This window comes from Mustela nigripes, chromosome 13 (assembly GCF_022355385.1).
Source record: "Mustela nigripes isolate SB6536 chromosome 13, MUSNIG.SB6536, whole genome shotgun sequence".
NCBI lineage: Eukaryota > Metazoa > Chordata > Mammalia > Carnivora > Mustelidae > Mustela > Mustela nigripes.
The window spans coordinates 4,803,077-4,825,752 of NC_081569.1; the positions used below are offsets into that span (position 1 = coordinate 4,803,077).

Below are 22,676 nucleotides of genomic sequence, written 5' to 3' on the forward strand. Positions count from 1 at the left end.
TTTTAATTTACTTAGTTTTCTAGGTCCTCACCAAGCCATTTGTTCATTAAGTAATGTTTATGTGAAACAGATATGACAAATAGGAACTGAAACAAAGTATAATTTTTTCATAATTTCATAGTAGATTCTGAAGATGGCTTAATTTCAGGCCCTTGGCTGTTAGAATCGGCGAAATACTGTATTGGAAGGAAGAGGCAATGTGTGTGGAGGGAGGGTGGGGTTCAGTAGATATGACAGCACCACGCGGAGCGGGACAGATTTACCTGGTGGCCGCAGGGCTATATGAGAAGGTAGAAGTGAGTGGGACATGTGGCTGTGGTTTCTTTGCTCGGGCTGCTCATTTAATGAAATTATAAGGCATCCTCTATGTGTGCTTAATAAATGTTAATTACATACATGAATATATGTATCATATTGACCTGTGAGAAGCCTGTTGTCTCAGGTCTGATCAAATATGTGCCAGACCCTTTGGATCCCTGGAAGCCGTGTGAAACCCACAAAAGAACGAATGTAGCTGAGGACCAGTGCATAGCCACGCTCCTGTGCCTTTGTTTATTCTGTTTGCATGGCCTGGATGCCCTTTACTCCCGAGTTTAACCCACGTTCTTCTTCAGATGCTACTGTGGATTGCCACATTTCTGGATGCCTTCTTTTACTTTTCTCCCTCAGACTGAATTAGCTGCTTCCCATCTTTGTGCTCTTCTGGTGTTTGCACAGACCTCTTCGAGTGCATGGCTTTCCATCATCCTTGGGTTTTTCGTTCTTGCTGCTGGCTTTCCCTGCACTCCTTGGGGGCAGGACTCCCCAGATCTTTGTGTCTCTAGTACTTAGATGCCTCACATGCACTAGGTAGTCAAAATCATACATTGTAACAAGCCTTCCTTCTCCTTCTCTAGCTCAAGGGATTATCTTCTGCCTTATAAATGAGAAAAGAAAATGGTACTTTCTTTTACCAGATGACTGTTCATGTTTGTCTCAGTGTATCCAGTCAAGTTTTAATTCAGTTCCCATCTTCTTGGTGAGGGTTTGTGATTTCAGTGACTCTTGCTCATTCCTCTGTCTAAACACCTATGTTTCTTTGTTTCTTAGTTCTGTTGTTTCTTGCATACGTTCACTGTCTTTCTCTCTATTACATTATTAGCATCTTAGGGACAGAGGTCATGCCTTACATTGCTTTTCCAAGGTACATGTCATACATTTCCCTCCAAGGTACATGTCATAACGGACAAACAAAAGTAACCCAAGATTTAATAGAAAACACTTAGAAGTGGGTGTTGTTTAGGGGAATGTTCAGATTGTAGCAATTTCAAGTGTATCTGTCTGAGCCAAAATCAGATTAATTCTGAGTGTTGTGATTGGCTCAGTGTTAAAGTGAGGTTTGCCTTTGTTGATAACCTTGTGAAGGTTGTACCTACAATGGATATCTGAACGTGGCCGGCAAAAGGCCCCGCTGGCAGAGCTCCTCTCTGTGGGTTCTGCAGCGACGGCTCTCTCCAACGTCATCTGGGTCCCAGGCCCCCAAAGTCCCTGAATTGGAGATGAAGAATTAACTGTGCCTTTCTCAGAATTGGAAGGGGAGGAAGTCTGCTATTGTTATGCAGCCTGTGCTTGGAAATTATATACAGAGCAGTGTGTTCTGGTTGGTGATTTATGATTTCTTTCCTCCCTGGAGTGTTTTTCCCAAAGGGCTGGCCGTTGTTGATAGGCAGGCAGTGTATACCTGCTGGGAGCCTCCTCTTCAGTGCATGGTACAGCAGTGTTGGAGAAAGGCACCTTGCTTCACTGTGTGTGGTGAGGCCCCTTCTCCCTTTTGGATTTGCAGTAACAGAAAGTATTATTAGCTCCCTGTTTTCTCCCTTCCTGCCTTTCTTTCTTCTTCTCTTTTGAGATAGTCACTGTATTTAGTCCTGCTAAATTACTTTTCTGGATTACATTCCACCCTCAGATAAGACCCCAATTCTTTTTTTTTTTTCCTTTTAAGATTTTATTTATTTATTTGACAGAGAGAGATCACAAGTAGGCAGAGAGGCAGACAGAGAGAGAGGGGGAAGCAGGCTCCCTGCTGAGCAGAGCCCGATGTGGGGCTGGATCCCAGGACCCTGAGGTCATGACCTGAGCTGAAGGCAGAGGTTCAACCCACTGAGCCACCCAGGTGCCCCTATTCTTTTTTTTAATTAATTATTTTATTTATGAGAGCGCGAACACAAGCAGGAGTGCTGGAGAGGCGGAGGGAGAAGCAGGCTTCCTGCTGAGCAGGGAGCCCAAGTGGGGCTTGATCCCAGGATGCTGGGATCATGACCTGAGCCACCCAGGTGCCCCAAGACCCCAGTTCTTTATTTCCATTTCCTCTGATGTTTTATCTTTCTAAGAACTGATTTTGGGATTAAATTAGCCCATAATCCTAAAGAAATGTAAAAGCTGAAAATCATCTTTAAGTTTGTTTCAAACTCATTTGTTGGCAAAATCTGATCAGAATTAATTAGTTATTTAGAATATTTGTCTCCTTACTGTAATTATGTGTATGTTTCTCTGCAGAGTAATAAATTATAAAATTATAATTATAAAAAAATAATATATTTTTTCAGGTGTGCTGCCTCAAGGCTTGCTGGTGTGTTTTGTAATACTGTATATACTTAAGTAAACAGATACTGTATAATACTGTATACACTATAAAACCTTTCTAATATCTGAGAAATCTAAATTCATATCTGGCCTAAAGAATTTAGATCAGGGACTGTGGACGGTACTAGATTCTGTTTCCTAAGCAACTGCTGTGTTTGTGTTTAAGAGCCTTTATTAACAGTCTTTGAGATCAGCATAGTAACTTCCAGGTTGCTCTGCAGGCAGCAAAGAGAAGAGGAATCCACACCCTCCTTTCCCCATTACCATGAAGTACAGCTTCAGTAGCAAAAAAAGAAAAGGAAAATGAACCTGAGCTCAATCATAGGCTGACTGTTGTAGGCAACTAACAGTTACCTACAGAACAGGAGCAAAGATTGGAAAGGGGTGTTTACTGGTAGGATTGAAAGTTTCAGCTTTGAAGTTGACTACTCTTGGTTCTGGGCAAAAGGGTCAAAGTGGCCATTGTAGTTATATTCATAACTCCAGCACCTCCTTAAAATATTCTCAATAATTGAGATAAAAGAAAGATGGTGCCTCTGTCTTAGCTTCTCTTCTACTTTACTTGTAGCAGCTTGGAATGTCTTAACAACTTTAATTTACCTTTGAAAAACCTAAAAAATGAACTCACTATTCTTGGGCTTATAAAAGTGACATTCTTGAAGTTTCTTGATTTGTGGCAATCACTTTCTGCTGTCCACATAGAAATAAAAGAGTGAGAAATTCCTGAAGAAATTTGGAATCTGGGTAGGATGTATTATATGGGAGAAATAATATATATTGTGGGTACATGGTATAGATCTAGAATGTTATTGGCTATTTTGCTTTGAAAAATTTTGTTGAGAGGAACATTGTATAGTTCCATTTTGAGCATCTTACTCTAAAAAACACTTAATCATATGCATATGATTCATACTTGTAATTATCTGAGAAAATAATTAGCTACTCTGAATGTATAAATTTGAATGTCTTTTCCAAAAACTTGATTTTTTTTAGATTATACATTTGTGTTTATCATATACAGTTCAAGACCTGATCAGTTCTGTGAATGCAAAATACACGATCTGTATTCGTGTTTAGATCAAGCTGAGGTTTACAGATTATTTACACAAATTGTAGGTCACTCTGTTGAGTTTCTGTGATTTGTTTCCTAAGCGTTTTTAATTTATTCCCTTATTGCTAGTCTGTCGGTGTCTTGCTTGTGTCCATCTCTGTCAAGTACACTTCTTACTGTTGATTCTGATCTGCTGGGTCCTTAGCATCCAGTTATGGTCATTCAGGCTTATAGACATTTTCTTATCCACCTGTCTGTCTGTGAAATGTTAATATTTATTAATACATGTCAGGTTCCAGGTAGATAGTGGTGAACAAGACTTTTATTGTTCCTGCCTTCATGAGATTTAAAGTTGAATAGATTCCTTTTTTTTTTATTTAAACAGTAAAGATAAGATGTTTATTTAAGACTCATGAATTACCTGAAACTTTTCCATCAGTAATATGAATTCAGTTTAAATAAGACTTTTTATTTGAATCATTTTCATGACACTTAAAAAAAATATATTTGTTTATTTGACAGAGATCACAAGTAGGCAGAGCGTGGGCAGAGATAGAGGGGGAAGCAGGTTCCCCACTGATCAGGGACCCCGACGTGGGGCTCAATCCCAGGACCCTGAGGTCATGACCTGAGGTGAAGGCGGAGGCTTAACCCACTGAGCCACCCAGGCACCCCCATTTTCATGATACTTTCATAGATATCTTGTTAGTTAAAACTTATTGATCACAGGAAGGTGTACAGAAGTGAAGGTTTCTCCACCTAGATAGACTGCATTCACACTGCACACTGGATTTGTACCAGAACTGGGACTTGAACTTGTGTCTTCTGATTCCCAGCCCAGTGCTTTTTGCATTGCATGAAGTGACTTTCTAGAACAATATGATGTAGAACTCAGAAAAGGTTCTGAGATGAAGTGCGGTAGCTGCAAAAGGGGGGATAGGGCAGCATGCAGGGGTATATATGTTCAGAATGTTTTTTCTCTTTATGCTGACTTTCCTCCTTAATCTAAGAGCAGCCCCTGGGTGCAGCTGGGAGGCCTAACTCTTTTTGCATATCGTGTCTTCTAGTTTGTACCTGTTCAAACTGGGCCTGGCTCCTCAGATTCAAGACCTATATGGAAAGGTTGACTTCACAGGTAAGGAGTTACAGACTTGGCAGGAAATGCTTGATTTATGTGGAAATAGCCTGGAGAGTCAACAATACCAATCTTAAAGACATAGGGCTTAAAAAAACACTCTGGCAACAGAGATCAAAGAAGTGTAACTTGCTTCTCCGGTGCATTGAGAAGACAGGTAAACTGGGAATTTCACACTTTGTTCTCTCATTTTAGGAAGTACCTACAGTGGGCATAGAGCAAGGAGTGACAATTTAGTAATTTAAAAATTGAACTTGTTTACCTTATTCTGTATGTATTTACTTTTGTCAGATGCTTGAAGAGATGGGGACTTGGTGAGAAAAAGAACAGTGGTACTATTGGTTGGAGTAATATAGATTCAAATCCTTTGAACTGGTCATTATTCTATAGACTTGGGAATTTTAAATTTAATAAAACTTTTATCTGTGACATTTTTCCTTCTGGGGAAGTTGTTCACCAGACCTGGGGCAATGGGCCAAACCTTACATGTTGTTTTCTTTATCATTTGGCTTCCTGCCTTGGAAGCAGAATGGTCCCATAGCAGCTTGTGACTTGGTGTGTAAAGACATCTGGCTGGCTTGTGGGCCATTTGTTCCTGGGCTCCCTTCACAGCTGCTCCTTCCCAAGTACATTGTAGGAAATGCCACAAGTAGCAGTTTTGAGCAACTCTTTTCTGTAGGGCTCTTTCTCATGTTACACTGACTTTTGGTACTCTTGATAATAGTAATAATAGTTAATGTCTATAGAGTGTATGTTTTGTGCCAGGCACTATGTTCAGTGCTTTCCGTATATCATCTCATTAAATCCTCGTAACAGTTCTAGGAGGTAGCCGCCACTTCTTCCCATTGTGTAGTTGGGGAATCTCTTTCCTTCTCTGAGTTCTGGAAAGGTGCTTAATTTGCTCGCCTGGGTCTTCATCTTTTTCTGTAGAAGAGGAAATCAACAACATGAAGATCGAGCTGGAGAAGTACGGGATCCAGATGCCTGCCTTCAGCAAGATCGGGGGCATCCTGGCTAACGAGCTCTCGGTGGACGAAGCTGCGTGTAAGCAAGGAGAAACTGTGGGTTCAGATGGGTTTGTTGCTACCGCCTTCAATCAGGAATACTGTGATGGTCCCAGACGTTAGGAGTTTTGCTAGCAAGTTTAGGTCGGTAGAGGGAGGTCAACACTGCTGCGGTCTTCTCTGCTACTGTTATTTGGAAGTGAATGATTTTGATGAAGATGAAAGCATTAGAAAGTGAGTTCTACATTTCACTGTCTCTGTGGGTTTGTTATTTTTATCATGGTATTTACATGATGATTGAGGGTGAACATTGCCATAATACCTGCTTGCAAAGCTCTTTAACAAATATTTCCCTGTGAGATTCCAAACTCAGCATCCCAGACATGGGATCACAGGGAGAGCTGTGGCTCTGTGCATCCCAGAGGAGACTAGGCTTACTGGATTCAGGGAGCCATTCCTCCAACTCCAGTCCTCATTTCTCTATCACAGTGAGCCTTTTCCTGCAGTAGGGGGCACGATTTTGTTCTGGGTGTGTCATGTACCTCCCTTACTCTATATAACCCCAGTGTTCTGTGTTTTGATTTTTTAATTTAATTTTATTTTCTTAGTGCATGCTGCCGTTATTGCCATTAATGAGGCTGTTGACCGTAGAATTGCAGCCGACACATTTGTGGCTCTGAGAAACCCCAATGCCATGCTTGTAAATCTTGAAGAGCCCTTGGCTTCCACGTACCAGGATGTGCTTTATCGGGCCAAGCAGGAGAAAATGACCAACGCTAAAAATAGGGTAAAAATGGAGCACTTCTTCCTTCTAATTGATTTATATTCTTTCATTGTTTGATATGAGTCCATTTTAAAAATCACTTTTCTTGAAGTATAGTTTATACACAGTAAAATTTACTGTTTTACATGTATGGTTCGATGGGTTTTGACAAACGTGTGTGGTTACAAAACCATCAATCCCAGAGTCCCCCGGTCCCTCTTCACAATCAGCCTCCACTCCCCATCCCTAACCCCAGGCAACCTCCAGTCTGAATCGAACACTGTATTTACCTTTTTAAGAATTACGTATAAATGAAATGGATTTACATAGTATGCAGTCTTTTGGTATTAGATTCCAATTTGACTTTTATTCTTTAATTTTGTGTGAACCGATGAGAAGTTCTGAGATCTGGTCCTTGGGTGTGCCCTTCCGCTCAAGTCTAAGGCAAGGATGCAGGCTCCTGAGTGAGCAGAGTTCACCAGGGCTTCCTGCTCCTGCCCAGTTCTGGAAGCTTCCTTGGGCTTGTTGTTAACAAGTGGGTCTGCTTTTTATGTTTTTAGTTAAGGGCTGTGTAGCATTGCACTGTGTGCTCCATTAATGATTTTAAGCCACACCCTTACTCTTTGTTCTCTCCTGGCTGGGGAAGCAGTATGTTTCTGAGGTCTTAGAGAACTGAACTGATTCATTGCACTTTTTACTCACTTTCAGACAGAAAACTCTGAGAGAGAAAGGGACGTTTATGAGGAGCTGCTCACTCAAGCTGAAATTCAAGGCAATATAAACAAAGTTAACAGTAAGTATGTTCCTGAGTTGGGTACCTTCAGGGATGCTGCAGAATAATGTGGGTGTTGATCTGTTCTTGGACTGACGACATGGCTTATTTACCTTAATTTTATTTTTATTTTTTTAAGACTACTCATTTATTTGTCAGATTGAGAGAGAGCGAGAGAGATCAAGCAGGGGGAGGAGGCAGGTTTCCCGTGGGGCAGGGAGCCCAATTTGAGACTCAATCCCAGGACCCTGGGATGGTACCTGAGTCAAAGGCAGATGCTTAACTGACTAAGCCACCTAGGCATCCCTAAGTTTATTTTAGACATTAGTGGATTTGCTTACGAACTATTGCTTCTGCCTTTTTTTGGTACATATGTCTTCTGTTTCAGATGCTGTCTTCCTTAGGCAGGCCCTCCCTCTATCTGCCATAGCTGCTAGAACTCCTCTTGTTGGCTAATTTCACTCTTTTACCCTGTATTAACACACTTAAAAAAAAATCTGAATAGGGATTTTATTTTTCCTTATTTATTTTTTTAAGTAGACTCCATGCCCAGTGTGGAGCCCAGCACAGGGCTTGAACTCATGACCCTGAGATCATGACCTGAGCTGAGATCAAGAGTCGGACACTTAAATGATGAGGCACCCAGGTGTCCCTATTTTTCCTATTTTTATTTTTTAAAAAGATTTTATTTATTTATTTAGAACGAGAGCAGGGAGAGGGACAGAGGGGGAGAGAGAGATCTCAAGCAGACTCCATGGTATGAGTGGAGCCTGGTGCGGGGTTTAGTCTCACAACCCTGAGATCAGGACCTGAGCCAAAACCAAGAGTTGGAGGCCTGATGAACTGTGTCACCCAGGCGCCCATATTTTTCCTATTTTTGAAAGTAGTATTATAATTTCATTTTTACTTCAAAGAGTAATAAAAGTTATCCAGATATAAACCAAAGCCACACAAAAAATTAGACCTCCATTCCCTAGAAATAACCAGTATTGATTTTTTTTTTTTAAATTTATTTGAGAGAGAGAATGCATGCACAGAAACAGTGGGAAGGGGCAGAGGGAGAGGAAGAAGCCAGCTCCCCACTGAGCAGGGAGCCTGACTGAGCCACTCGGGTGCCCCACTACTATTGATATTTTTATGCATATCTTTAAAAATATATTTAAACAAAAATGAGATTATACCATTCTTACTGATTTTTCTCTATATGTGTTACATACTTTTGAGGAATTTATGTCTTAAAAATGTCATTTTCATTTTGTCACTCTTCCGCTATAGAACCTGCATTGATTGGTCCCTCACTACTTGCCCAGCAAAAAGCAGATTCCCTAGCCTAGCGGAGTTTTTAATGTGGTATTTTATGCATACAACTCTCTGTGAACTCATTTGCCTAATTGTATCCCATATTCATTCTGTTCCTTTCTTGACTCATGAAAGAGTCTCCCTCTGGAATGGCATGGACCTGGGACTTGCTCTCTGGACTTCTTACTAATAGCTGTGTGACATGGGACCCCTGTGGCATAGACTTGTTTTGCCGATGGTGAGATAATGCATACAAATTGCCTGGTATTTAGTGAGTACCCATAAACATTGGCATTATCACAGCTTTTGCTGATTGTGTATTCTTGCTATAATGCCCTCATGCCTGACCCAGATTATACCTGGCATTCACGGTCCACCTCACTTTTCACCTGCGCCCATTCTCGCTCTCCCGTGGCATTTATAGACTAACTGCATAATTTTCTATGCAATTATATGTTGTCTTATATTGTTTGCCTTTGTTTCTGACATCTCTAACTCCTTGAAGTACAGATTACTTAGGAGTCCTGCTTCTTTTGAAATCCCTGTAATTCTTAGTGTAATGGTTAGACTCACCAGAAGAACTAAAAAGCTTATTTGATTTCAACCAGACTTGACCTTTATTTGCTCAAGAGGATAATAACTATAGTAATAGTAATCTGTGTCCTCTGTGTTCACTGGGAGACACTCTTTTGAACCAAGAATCTGAATAACTAGAGAGAACTTGACAGGATTTTACCAGCTCCATATGACTGGGAGCTTTAAATCTTGACCAGCAGTCTTTGTGTTCTGTTCCATCCTGATTCATTTAAGATAATGGTTTTCTGAATAGAGTAACAGTTGTTCCATTCACGTGTGGGTGATGTGTTGTGCTGTATCTACCTATGAATCCTAAGCCAGCAGATACAAACCAGAGTGTCCTTTTATCTTTAGTTTTCTGTGTGAGAAGAAAGTCCAGCATGTTTCTTGCTGTGTACACTGCACAAAACACTCTTTGTTTTAATAAGGCTGTTTTTTTCTTACTATGTTGTTTAGGATTTTATAATCATTGTAGCTTTACCTGGCTAAGTCAGTGAGAGTCGGTTATAAACCTCTGGGGGAAGAGCCATAGCCATATGTGATTACAGTGTTCCTTTCAGGGGTGCCCAGGGTGGCTCGGGGTTAAGTGCCCGACAGGGTCTCATCTCAGGTCACGATCTCAGGGCTGTGAGATGAACCCCTGTGTTGTGCTTGAGATTCTTTTCCTCTCCCTCTGCCCTTCCCCCTCCACTGCCTCTCTCTAAAATAAATATTTCTTTAAAAACTTCCCCCAAGTTGCTTTCAGTGTAGCAGGGAAGATGGACCTGCAAGTGAGTAATTTCAGGGCAAGTTGCTTAGAACAAGGTATCAAAGGTGTGTGCGGTGCAGTCATAGAAAAAGAAAGGAACAATGACTTCTCCTTGGAGGTTTGTGTAAGAACCTTCACTGCATAGACGAGGGAGGATAAGGCAGGATTCCCCAAAGAGGGACAGTCTTTTCCTAACCGCACAGCAACTCTGGAGCAAGAGAAGGTTGCGTGCTAGAAAGATAAGGGAACTTTAGGTCCCAGGAATTATCTTAAATATAGATAAGATTCTTTCCCTGAGGGTTTGAGACCAGCATTGAAGCCACTGCCCCAGGAGAAAGCTGCAGGCCGGATAGTTAAAAACGAGAACAAGCTTTTATTTACTTTTTTAGAAGAACATGTGCTCGCTTCGGCAGCACATATACTTTTTTAGAAGAACAAGGAAAATTAGACCTTAGTGAAAGAAACTATTTAAATAATGTTCTAAACTTCATCATCTTTATAGTATGAGCGTTAGTACATGCTTATTTAAATTTATTTATGTAGTAAGAATGCTTCTGGTAAAAGCATAATCAGCCAGATGCTTTTGTAGATAGATAATCTCAAATTCTACATCGCATACCTAGAGAAGGGCTGGTTGTTTACCTGTATTTGTTTTATTTTCTGTCCCCACTCCTGTAAAAGCTCTACCAGGACGGACATCATTTGTTCTGTTCACAGCTGTGTTTGAGGCACAAGGCAGGTGTTGGGTAAATGCTGTTGAGGGAGTGTGGGCGGGTCGTTGGCTAATGGTCACAGGGACCCGCAGCCTGGACTCCAGGAGCCGGTGCCTTGGTGTGGTGATGAGTTAGCTGAGCTGCAGGTGTGATCACTGGGAAGAAGTGAAGAGCCCCTTAGGCATCTACAGAGATTTAAAAATTTTTAAGTTAAGTTTTATTTTCCTTTTAACACACCTCATATTCTTTTTATTTTTTGTTTTTACTAACATTGAAACATTTAAAATTTTTAAGTGCTGCTATGCTCCAGATATTTTGATTTTTAGTATATTATTATTGATTTGTTTTGCTACTTTGGAGATAAAATCAGATCCTTGGGTGGAGAATGGTGGGAGAACTCTGTTTTCTTCTAAAAATGGGGAAACTGAAAATAATACAGTAATGATTACTTCCCAGTGGCTGTTATTTTTGAAGTCAGAAAATACCTATTTTCTGACTGCCAACCTAAGACCTTGTTGATTTTACAATATACAAAGTGCTTTCATGTGTGTGATTTCGTTTAATTTTAACAACAACACAATAAGGAATGTGTCTTTATTATTTTCAGATTAAGGAACACCTAGGTTTTCACTGCCAGATGTTAAAGATCTCTTGTGACCACGATCCTCTCGGAGTAGAGAGTTCAAGAGGGTGTAGACAGCCGCTACCATTCCCCGGGGTCAGACCACCCTTGCTGTCTGGGCACTCACTGTCCTGGTGTGTTTAGGAGGTAGCAGGGTAGTGAAGGGATTTAGACTGGTGCTGTTAAGGAATGAGGGCTCTTTAGTCTGAGCTGGACTGTCAGAGGGAAAGAGGGACTGGATGTATTTAAGCATCAGCAGTAGGGTGAAAGCTTTCAGTTTGTTTTGTTTTGTTTTTAAGGAAAATTGCCCAAAGATGTAGTAAATTCCTGTGGGAGAAACATTCTCTTGTTCAGGAGTTTCATCTAAATAATAACTTGGTGTTTAGAGAGTATTTAGACATGCATTGGTTTAGGTTGTTGCGTCTTCTGTTGCTGCCCATATCGGTGCCAAGGTGTCTGCATCTGGAAGCTCTTTAGTAGGCCTGAGGCGTGTCCAGGAATCCATTAACTGACTAACAGCCTTACTGGGGACCCCTGGACCTGGTGACTTTAAGGTTTTCTTCCAGTCCCAAGATCTTGTGCTTCCGTGATATTCCAGAACAAAGGCCATCTGAACTATATTTCCCTCATCTGAAATCAAGATTGGTTTTGGGGAAGGAAGAATATTTTAGGCTGTGATGCTCCCATAGTGTTCTCATAAACTGTGGCCTTTTTCCCTCCTCAGCGTCTTCTGCCTTAGCAAATGTGGACCTGGCTTTGGAGCAGGGTGTGGCACTTGCCTTGTTCAAGGCCCTGCAGTCTCCAGCTCTGGGCCTTCGAGGGCTGCAGCAGCAGAATGGGGACTGGTACCTCAAGCAGCTCCTGAGTGACAGAGAGCAGAAGAGACAGGTAAAAGTCGGGCGGGCTGAAGCCACAGACATTCTGGCACAGCCATGTGAATCGTGCGCTGTCCTTTAAAGATTTTGATGGGGCCTTTTCCCCCTGTAGTTAGAATATAACCTATGGTTTTTAGTATGACTTTTTTTCCTGCATATAGATGTAGGTTTTTAAAATATCCTCAGGTAAAAAACACACTGTCTTTAGCTCTCTTGCTTTTTCCAGTTGTAAGCTCTCTTAAACAGGTCGTACCTCTCTCCGAACCTAACCACCCCTTCACTGGAAACATGCTGCTTGTCCCCCAACTAAAAGCCGTGGGGAAAACCTGAGTCTCTTTTACTTTCTGACTTTGGGGATTTCTACTTAAAAGAAAGCACACGTCACTAGTTTTCTCCAGCCAGCACTGGGAAATGCTTAACGTGCAGGAAGAGTGGACTGTGGAATTGTACTCAGTGGGGTTTGTAGGACAAATGCGAGTGGCTTCCTTTTTTGTCTGAATGAGGACAAACAAGTGTACATTTTGCAGACTCCCAGCATATCCCAGCCAGAGTAAGCAGCATTAATGTGCTAATGAGTCTGTAAACCTCTTGTGTCAATATTTTGATGCCTCTCATAGACTGTTGTTATTTTTTTTAATGTGCTGGTATCTGGAAAGTCACTCTACCCCAGATCTGGCGGGGGCTTTGGCTCTTAGGAGGACTGTCGCTTTCTCCACATGGAGCCCGATGCTGTCACTTAGTGCCGTGGTTCTTCCCCCCTGTGACTGCTGTGAAGATACCACGGTAAGGCCTGGAGGCAGAGGCATGAGAATCTTCACGTAAATGTTCTCTGCTTTTCTCAGGGTGGCCAGGCCGATCCCCTGCAGAAGGAGGAGCTCCAGTGTGGCGTGGACGCTGCAAACGGTGCTGCCCAACAGTATCAGAGAAGTACGGGGCCCTTCCCTGAGATCCTGAGTGGGGCTTAGGTCCCTGGGGCGTCTGAGGTCAGCTCCCATCACTCCAAGCCTGCAGCCGTAATCGGGTACAGGGTGCCTCTGGCAGGAGGGCTCCTCTAGTTCTCAGAGTAGAACCTGAGTCCATGTGGGCTCACTTCAGCTAGCAAGCGCTTGAGCGTTGGAGGAGACGACACTTCAGGGCTTGGTGGGTACCTTCTGGACGGTGAAAGAGAGAGAAGAACGTTCCCAATGTGTGCAGAGAGGAAAAGGAAGTGTGAGCAGAGATGCGGATGGTGAAAGATGTATGGAGGCAGCAGTGGTTAGAATAAGATCTTTGTAGATAGCTGGGCCCGAGCTGTGTAAGACAAAGGCTTGGAAAGATTGTGGAAACCTTTGAATGGCAGCTTGAGAAGCTGGTACTTGAGTCACCAGGCCGCCCGGGATAGAAGAGATGTTTTAGAAAGAGGTGCAGGACAAATTGGAGTGGAAACAGCTTTATTAGGACGTGGTTGGCGTAGCGGACAGTTGCCCAGCACACAATGGGGGAGGCTATCTTTTTAAAGATGAAAGTTCCACTTTAGACATCACAGTTCACAGTTTATCTGCAGAATATAACTCTGTCCTGTGAGAACTGCGTCTCCTTCCCCTCGGGCCTTCCCAAGCCAGCTGCATTTCTGGCCCGTTCTCTGCACAGGGCTGGCAGCCGTGGCAGCCATCAATGCTGCCATCCAGAAGGGTGTTGCCGAGAAGACCGTCCTGGAGCTCACGAATCCCGAGGCCCAGCTGCCCCAGGTGTACCCCTTTGCTGCTGATCTTTATCAGAAAGAGCTGGCTACCCTGCAGCAGCAGAGTCCCGAAGTAAGTCAGCCGCGCCTGTGTTGGAGAGCGGAGTGGGGTGGGGGTGAACTTAATCCCCACTTCTCAGTGTACTTGGCAGAGCTTTTTTTTTAAACCAGAAACTTAGACTTCTTACGGCTTAATTGAACCTCTGACCTCCCTCTGTATCCAAGACTGTCTGTCCTCACCTTTTTCCCCTCCCCTTCTCTGTACAGCATAGCCTCACCCACCCTGAGCTCTCTGTCGCCGTGGAAATGCTGTCCTCGGTGGCCCTAATCAACAGGGCGCTGGAGTCAGGGGACATGAACACAGTGTGGAAACAGCTGAGCAGTTCTGTGACAGGCCTTACCAATATCGAAGAAGAAAACTGTCAGAGGTGGGTGCCCAGGGCGGTAGATGGGATCTGTGGGACACTGTTTCTCTGTCTGTACTCTGTCTGTTGGGGGTCAGCTCTCTCTCTCACAACTTTGGGGTTGTGAGTTTGAGTCCCACATTGTGTGTAGAGGTTACTAAAATAACAAACAAAAAAGCACAACCTTAAAAGAAAAAGTGCTATTTTTGCATTTTCTCATTTTGCTGAAGGTAACTCCCCAAGTCTCAAAGCTGCCCCCCAGGATATGTGAGGCTGTCGGAGCGTCTTAGCTGTCTTTCTTTGGTCCTTGGATGCTGTGTCTCCAGTCTTCTCATTCCTGTCACCCCTGACAATCCTGAAGGTCCCTTTTCTTACATTGTGCTTAATTGCTTTTTTTGTTGGGGGGCGGGGCAGGTATCTGGATGAGCTGATGAAACTAAAAACACAGGCACATGCAGAAAACACTGCGTTTATTACGTGGAATGACATCCAGGCTTGCGTGGACCATGTGAATCTGGTGGTGCAGGAGGAGCACGAGCGTGAGTAATGGGCCCACCCATCCCCTCAGAGAATGCCCGTGCCACGTGGTGGGGTTCCGTGAGCTGCTTCTAAACGCTGCTCCAGCCAGGGTGGCACATTGTTTCCAAAACGTCAGGCAACCGCTCCAGTCAGGTGGTATGTAACCAGAACTAAAACTCTCAGGAGTGACTTGAGCGTGATCTGTCATTTTTAAATGTTTCATAACAGGTAGTTTAGTTCTGACACTCACCACCCCGCCTTAGGTCTTCCCTAAGACTCCTCTCTTTTCAGTCACCAGCCTGGGCTCTGAGGCACTCCCAGGTCACCATGCTTCTGAGCCGCTGGCTGTAAACTCAGAGCTTCCCTCAGCAACCCCGCCTCAGGTCCAGTCGTGTGCCGGAATGACTTAGAGAACTCCAGAAAGTGCTGTATTTATGATTATCGTTTTTAAAGTAAGGATACAAATCAGGACTGGCCAAAAGAGGAGGCCAACAGTGATCCCAAATATAGTGGGGACCCAAATGCCAAGCTTCTGTGTCTCAGGCAGTGTCCTTGGGATGTGAATCACAATGAGGGAAGCTCTCCTGAACTTTGGCCAGGCAGAGGTTTTTAAGGATGATTGTGAAGGATTGATCAGTGGCCATGTAATTATACTCCATTTCCAGTCCACCCCACCCCCTCTCTCGAGATAGGAAAGCTGGGCTGATACCACAATATCAAGGGGCTCAGAGCCCCCATATTCTGCTCGCAAGCTTGGTCTTTCCAGCATGACCAGCCCCCAAACCTGAGACTATGAGTGGGAGGAGGGGAGGCCACCTCGTAGGCCTAAACTCTGGGGTGGTCCTAGAAGCTGGGGTGGGAATAACAGATAATTATAGATAATCCAGTCATTTAGGAAAATTTTTTTTTTTAAGATTTTATTTATTTGAGAGAGAGAGATCGAGAGAGTATGAGATGGGGGAAAGATAGGCAGAGAGAGAAGCAGACTCTTCGCTGAGCGGGGAGTCCAATGCTGACTCAATCCCAGAACCACAGGAGCATGACCTGAGCCAAAGGCAGTCACATGACCAACACAGCCACCCAGGCACCCTCATTTAGGAAATTCTAATGGGGTTAGTGGCGCCTTCCCAGGAACTGAGGTCAAAGGTCAACTGAGTTTTTATTATACCACAGAATCTTTACAGAAGTAGCACAGCTGCCCGAGATACCTAAGGAGTGAACATTTCTAGTTTTAATTTGTTTTCCTGTGAAAAACAGTGCATTGATTGAGAAGAGCCTTGCCTTAGGGTTGGGGAGCCCTGGGGTGGGATCCGCTGTCCACTTATTCATAGTGGAATTTCGAGGAAGAAATCTCTGAGCCTAGTCTTTTCTTAAAGATGTTGAATCAGGGGACTTTTTACGAGCCCTTGAACACTAACATTTTGTGAATCAGAAATGGTTTCAATCACATTGGAATGTACTTGAAAGCTATACTATTAAAGCCAGTTTCATCAAAATTCTCTTTCATGTTAGAGCAATTACAAATAAAACAGAGACTTGAGGTTTCAATGGGACTATGGATACCAGGGAGTTTATTTTAAATGAAACAAACCAAAAATTTTTAAAAATTTAAATGCTACTCAATATTACAGGCGGCAAATTGTAATTTGAGTCATGATAGTGTTTGGGTAGATTTCTGATTACTTAGCATGTTTAAAAATTGATGTGTTTATATCATTTCTTAATTTAAAAAATAACCTTTGTCACTTCATATTTAGGGATTTTAGCCATTGGTTTAATTAATGAAGCCCTGGATGAAGGTGACGCCCAGAAGACTCTGCAGGCCCTACAGATTCCTGCGGCCAAACTTGAGGGCGTCCTTGCAGAGGTGGCCCAGCACTACCAAGACACACTGATCAGAGCCAAGAGAGAGAAAGCCCAGGTGAGTGCAGTGAACTTGTCCCTTTGTGTTCAGAGAGCTTCCTCCCTCCGGGAACCAAGATAAAGGTAGGGCTGTTTCCTGGACACCTTTAGATTCAGAGCACTGGAGGGACATGAGATGTGACAGTACAGGTTCCGACTTTGTGTGTGTGTGTGGTTCTCTGTTGTTCTTGTTGTAAACACATCCCTATTTCTATCTCTTTCTCTTTTTTTAAGAGAGGGAAGGGGTGGGAGGGATAGAGGGAGAAAGAGAATCTTAAACAGGCTTCATGCCCAGTGTGGTCTTGACTTGAGTCTTGACCTCACGACCCTGAGATCATGACCTGAGCTGAAATAAAGAGTCAGACAGATGCTAAACCAATTGAGACACCCAGGTGCCCCCATTCTTGTGTCTCGTTAAGTAAATTCTGTGTCAAAGTGTAAGATCCAAAAAATGTGTAAGTTATGTAAGTATGCAGTTGTATAAATTTTCAAAAGTTGAGCATACCTGGGAAAAACTTAACAGAACAGTGTGCTGCATCCCGTTCTGCCCTCGTCCATCTCCTACTTCCCCACCTGCTGGGAACCACCATCCTGATTTTTAACACCACAGTTGATTTTTTGCCTGTTTTAAAATGGTATTAGAACGGTATAGGAGTCCATACATTACATACTCTTTTGCTTCCGGCTTCTTCTGCCCAAAATAGTATTAGTGAAATTCATCTGTGTGGTTGCAAGAAGCAATAGTTTGTTCATTCTTACTGTTGTGTCCCATTCCCCTCTGTGGTTCTAGATTCTGTTATTGGAAATTTTGAATTGCTTCCCACTTTTTGGCTATTACAACTGATGCTTCTTTGAATATTTTAGTACATGTCTCTTGGTAAATACATTATCATTTTTATTAGGTGTACATTTAGGAGTAGAACTTACGCACCATAGGGAATGTACATGCGTTAAGCTTTAGCAGATAATGTCATGTTTTTATGATAACTTTATTGAGATATATAACTAGATCTCACCATTTCAGAGTATACATTTCCATGGTGTTCAGTCATGACAGAATTGTGCGACCACCGCTGCAGTCAACTTTAGAATACTTTTATCACTCCAAAGGAAACCTGGCTTTCATAAGTCACTTCTCATTTTCCCTCGATCTCTCCAGCTCAAGGCAACCAGAAGTCTACTTCTGTCTATGGATTTGCCTGTTCTGGACATTTCACGGACATGAAATCATTAACATGTGGTCCTTTGTGACTGGCTTCTTTCACTTAGCGTGGTTTATCCAAGTTGTAGCATGTACTGGTAGTACATCATTTCTTTTTACGGTCAAATTATATTCCATTGTGTGGCTTTAGCTCCTTTTATCTATTCATCAGTTGATGGACATGGGTTGTTTCTGTTTTATAGCTATTAGGAGCAATGCTCCTATGAACATAGGAGCATAGGAGCATAGGAGGACTTTTGTAGCTGATTATTACACAAGCATATCATTTAAAAAGTTTGTCTTACCTCTCAGCCAGCTTGTTGAGGATATGGACAAGATTTATACCTCCTCTTATCATGTTGCTGAGTAGGAAGTTGCTTTGTATGTAGTAGACCCTCAGATATTAGTTCCATGGCTAAGGCATAGTTCTGTTTTCTAATTGTGATTGATCTCCTTTTAGGTTCTTCCTAACTAATAACAATTCATTGTTGGAAGGACGATACTTTTCTTTTCTGACTTAGAGGCTCCCTATAATGAGGTTCTCGTAACAAGCAGAAGAAATAAATGAAATTCTTTTTTTTTTTTTTAATTTTTAAAAAAATGTATGTAACCTCTATACCCAGGGTGGTCCTTAAACTTCCAACCCTGAGATCAAGAGTTGCTCTACTGACAGGGCCAGCCCAGTGCCCCTCTAAAAGAAATTCTTAATTTAGGGGGTCAGATTCTTTCTGGAAAATCAGAGGTAGAAAAACAGACCAGGGCTTCTGTGTTTATTGGAGCTTTTGTATACTCACACCTATGCAGGCTCTGTTAAGTTTGGGTTGGGATAAAAGAGTGTGGGTAATACTATAGTGTTGACAGGTCCCCTTTGATTCCATTGTCAGGAGAGTAGTTGGCATTACCATGTCCTAATCATGTAAATGTGGCAAGTAGGAGGTTTCATTTAAGAGGCACATGGTTGTGCTGAATGTTGAAACACAGCTCCTGTTGTGTAGTCAGGAAACTTAGAAAAAGGGATCAACTGATTTCATTTACTTGGGTGAGAAGCAGTTGGCTGTAGGGAAGTTGTAAATGGAGTTCTCTGTCTTGGATATTAATTTGGGATCATTTGGATCAGAGCCCCTCAAACTTGGCTGATTATTAAAACACTTGGAAAGTCATTTTTAAAATACAGATTTCTAAGCTTTAACTCTGTTCCTGCTGATTCAGAATCTCTAACTTGGGGCCTGGCTGCAGTAGTTTTGGGAAGGCAATGGTGGCGGTGTTTGTTTTTGCTACCATATAAGTCTGGAAGGAATCTTGTGTCTGATGGACAGAGGCGTGGGCTTTGGGCGAATAACCTAGATCTGGTTCGCTAAAAAAAAAGGCAACCTCTGAAAAAGGAGAGAGTCGTTGGAGGGTATAACTTGTACCTGCTCTCACTCATGCTGTAAGCCTGACTGTTCTTTTTGTTTGGGTCCTGGCAGTTAAAGTTTTAGAGGATGTGACTAGAGTTTGAAGCATTTCCTTTTGCTGGGAAATAACTTTGAGAGTTCATCAAAGGAGGAGAAGGGAGGGGGGCAGGTTAGGGGGGCAGTTGCTTCACACTGCCAGGCTTGGCTTTAGTAGACTGCATATTTGGTAAATTGGCTTTTTTTTAGGCCTTAGCTTATTAGTTCCTCTAGCCATTTTGGGAGTGGTTTTAAAAATAATCATCTGAGTTCTAAATTTAGCAAGCAAAATATCTTAATTTAAATTTGGTCTGTAGTTTTCTTGTGATATCTTTGTGTCTGGTTTTGGTATCAGGGTAATTACTGGCCTCATAGACTGAACTGGGAAGCTTTACTTCCTCTTGGAGGTTTTAGAAGAGTTTCTAAAGGGTTGGTGTCGACTGCCTTTAAACATTTGGTAGAATTCACCAGTGAAGTCATGTGGTCTTGTGTTTTGGGTTTTGTTTTGTTTTGTTTTGTTTTTGTAGAATGTGTTTTGATTACTAATTCCATGTCTGTATTTGTTATAGGTCAGTTCAGATTTTCTTCAAGTGTTCTGTATGCTTCCTACTGTTTCACATTGCCTTCTGGGAATTCCATTATGCATAGATTGGTATTATAAATGGTGTCCACAGGTTTTTGAGGCTTGGTTCATTTTTCCTCATTTTTTTTACTGTTCCTCAGTCTGGAGATTACTCCTCAGACTAATTTAAATCGACCTGTCTTCAAGTTCACCGATTATTTCTTTTGCATGCTGAAATCCCTCTAGTGAATTTTTCATTGCAGTTACTGCACTTTTCAACTCCAGAATTTCATTTCGTTCTTTTTAAATAAATTTCTGTCTCTTTATTGTTATTCTTTGGTGAGATATTGTTCTTATCTTTTTGGTTCTTTAGACATGGTTTTCTTTAATTCTTTGAGCATATTCGAAATAGCTGAGTTAAGTCTTTGTTTCCTTTTTTTCCTGTTTGAACCATGCTTTCCCGTTTCTTTCTTTCTTCCCCCCACCCCCCACTTTGGTAGTTTCATAGAATTGTCTTTTCTTCTTCCTTTAAAAATTTTAATTCCAGTATAATTAACATACACTGTTACATTAGTTTCAGGTATACAAGACAGTGATTCAGCAATTCTGTGCATTACTCAGTGCTCATCATGGTGGTGATCTTTAATCCACATCTCCTGTTTCGCCCATTCTCCTATTCCCCTCCATTCTGGTAACCATCAGCATGTTCTCTATAATTGAGAGTCCAGTTTTTTGGTTTGTCAAAAAACTGCTCATTGCTTTGTTTCTTAAATTCCACATATGAGGGAAATCGTATGATATTTGTCTCTGACTGGCTTAACTTACTTAGCATCATACTCTCTAGTCCCATCCATGTTATTGCAAATGCAAGAGTCTATTTTTTTATGGCTTCGTAGTATGCCGTTTACCCTATCTCCTTTACCCATTCATCTGTTGATGGGCACTTGGGCTGCATCTGTAATATGGCTATTGTAAATAATGCTGCAGAAAACATAAGGCTTTTCACATAGTGTTTTTGTATTCTTTGGGTAAATACCCAACCGTGGGATTACTGGGTAACTCTAGAAATAAGAGTCTATCCCTTCCTCAGGGTTTATTGTTGTGTTTGTTACTGTTGTTTGTTTGGTGACTTTCAATTCTATTAAGTCATGTGTGGCTACTGAAGTCTGCTCGATTGCTCGATTAGCTACAGATCAGCTAATGATGATGCAGAATATTTTAATTTTTTAAAAAATATTTTATTTATTTATTTGAGAGTGAGTGGGGTCAGGGAAAGGGACAAAGGGAGGGGGACAAGTAGACTCTTGGCTGAGTGTGGAGCCCAACATGAGGCTCCGTCCCACAACCCCAAGATCATGACCTGAGCAGAAACCAGGAGTTGGACCTTTAACTGACTGAGCCACCCAGGCACCCGTAGGCAGAGGATTTTTAAATGCCTAGAATCAGTAAAGCTCCCAGCCTTTGCAGAGGGCCAGTGTGCATGTTGGGGCACACCTTCACTACTCAGCCAGGCAGTTTACGGTTCTGCCTTAGCCCTCGCTTCATGCTTGCACAGAACCTCAAGGTCAACCAGAGATGAGCCCTTACAGCCTTACCAGATGTCTTCTGAGCATGCGCACAGCTTGCACGTGCATCTGGCCTTCTGGATTTCCATCTCAGGAGTATGTCAGAGACTTTTCAAAGCTCTCTGCACGTCTCATTCTCAAACTTTTTTTTTTTAATCTTTTGGGTTAGCTTATTGTTTGCCTACATTTTTATCCACTGCTGTAGACATCTGTGATATTAAACAAGTGCCTCTTTCTCTTTTTGGTAAATGCCCCTGGAGAAAAAGCTGTTTGCACTGGGCAAGCTCTAAGTTCAAAGGAAGACAGCCTTGCTGTGGCTTTCAGTCAGTATTGGTCAGTAATATCTGAATGCCAAGCCATGGGTATCAGGGATTCTGAAGGAATGACTGGTAAATCTCTGTTCTGTTCCCCCACCCTATAGTATGTGTGTACACAGACAGACATGCATGTAGCTAAAAATAAGCTGGTATGCACCTGTGTGACTGTCGCAGTTGCTAGGATATTGAAATACTTTTGTTTGGCACACCGCTTCTGTGCCGTAACTGAAGGATTACTGTACCTAATCCAGCGGGCCACACGATTCTGCTGCATTCTGGATGTTCAGTGCTTGTGGTGCGTAGTTGATGCATCTGTTGTAGAGATTCAGGTTCATGTATGTGTGTGTCTACATGTGTATATGGCATGTGTGGCAGAGTTTATATGCAGCATGGTTTGCATGTGTGATGACAGATAAACTCTTACATATGTTGCATACATGTACACATGATCCGCTGCAGCCTGGATTTTATTTATCCTCACACATGCAAACCATGCTGCATATAACAGGAGAGACTTCTAAGGACGTATTAAGGGGTAAGAAGTGCCCTCTCAAGGTGTGCGAGTCTGTGCTTTACACACATGTGCGTGTACGTGTATGATAGCTGTTCTTTTGCTCCTTGTCCCTTTCCTTTTCCCATAATTTGTGGCTTCTCCACCTCTTTTACCTACAGTCACTGCCCACTTTTTTGGCTCTTATTTCTGGTTTCTGTCTCTTCACCTTTCCTGAAATGGAGCCAGTTGGCTCAGCATTAGCGTTGTTAGTGGCAGTATTTCAGCATATTTTATGTAGCATTTTCACTTTAAATCTTTTTTATCTCCGTAATCTCCATAGCACCTAGCCCAGAGATTGTAACTCTCTGCTCAGTGATTTGTGT

General features: G+C 42.3%; 1 protein-coding gene across 1 annotated transcript in view; it reads left to right on the top strand.

Moving 5' to 3' along the window:
• The window catches only part of IQGAP1 (IQ motif containing GTPase activating protein 1), a 101,206-nt gene that overhangs the window by 42,742 nt on the left and 35,788 nt on the right, over positions 1 to 22,676 (top strand). The window contains exons 6-15 of the mRNA XM_059371530.1: positions 4,741 to 4,808; positions 5,739 to 5,852; positions 6,421 to 6,599; positions 7,284 to 7,368; positions 12,030 to 12,193; positions 13,023 to 13,107; positions 13,810 to 13,973; positions 14,168 to 14,328; positions 14,719 to 14,843; positions 16,581 to 16,744. Of these exons, the coding sequence (XP_059227513.1) occupies positions 4,741 to 4,808; positions 5,739 to 5,852; positions 6,421 to 6,599; positions 7,284 to 7,368; positions 12,030 to 12,193; positions 13,023 to 13,107; positions 13,810 to 13,973; positions 14,168 to 14,328; positions 14,719 to 14,843; positions 16,581 to 16,744 (1,309 nt within the window). The remainder of the gene's footprint in view (positions 1 to 4,740; positions 4,809 to 5,738; positions 5,853 to 6,420; positions 6,600 to 7,283; positions 7,369 to 12,029; positions 12,194 to 13,022; positions 13,108 to 13,809; positions 13,974 to 14,167; positions 14,329 to 14,718; positions 14,844 to 16,580; positions 16,745 to 22,676) is intronic.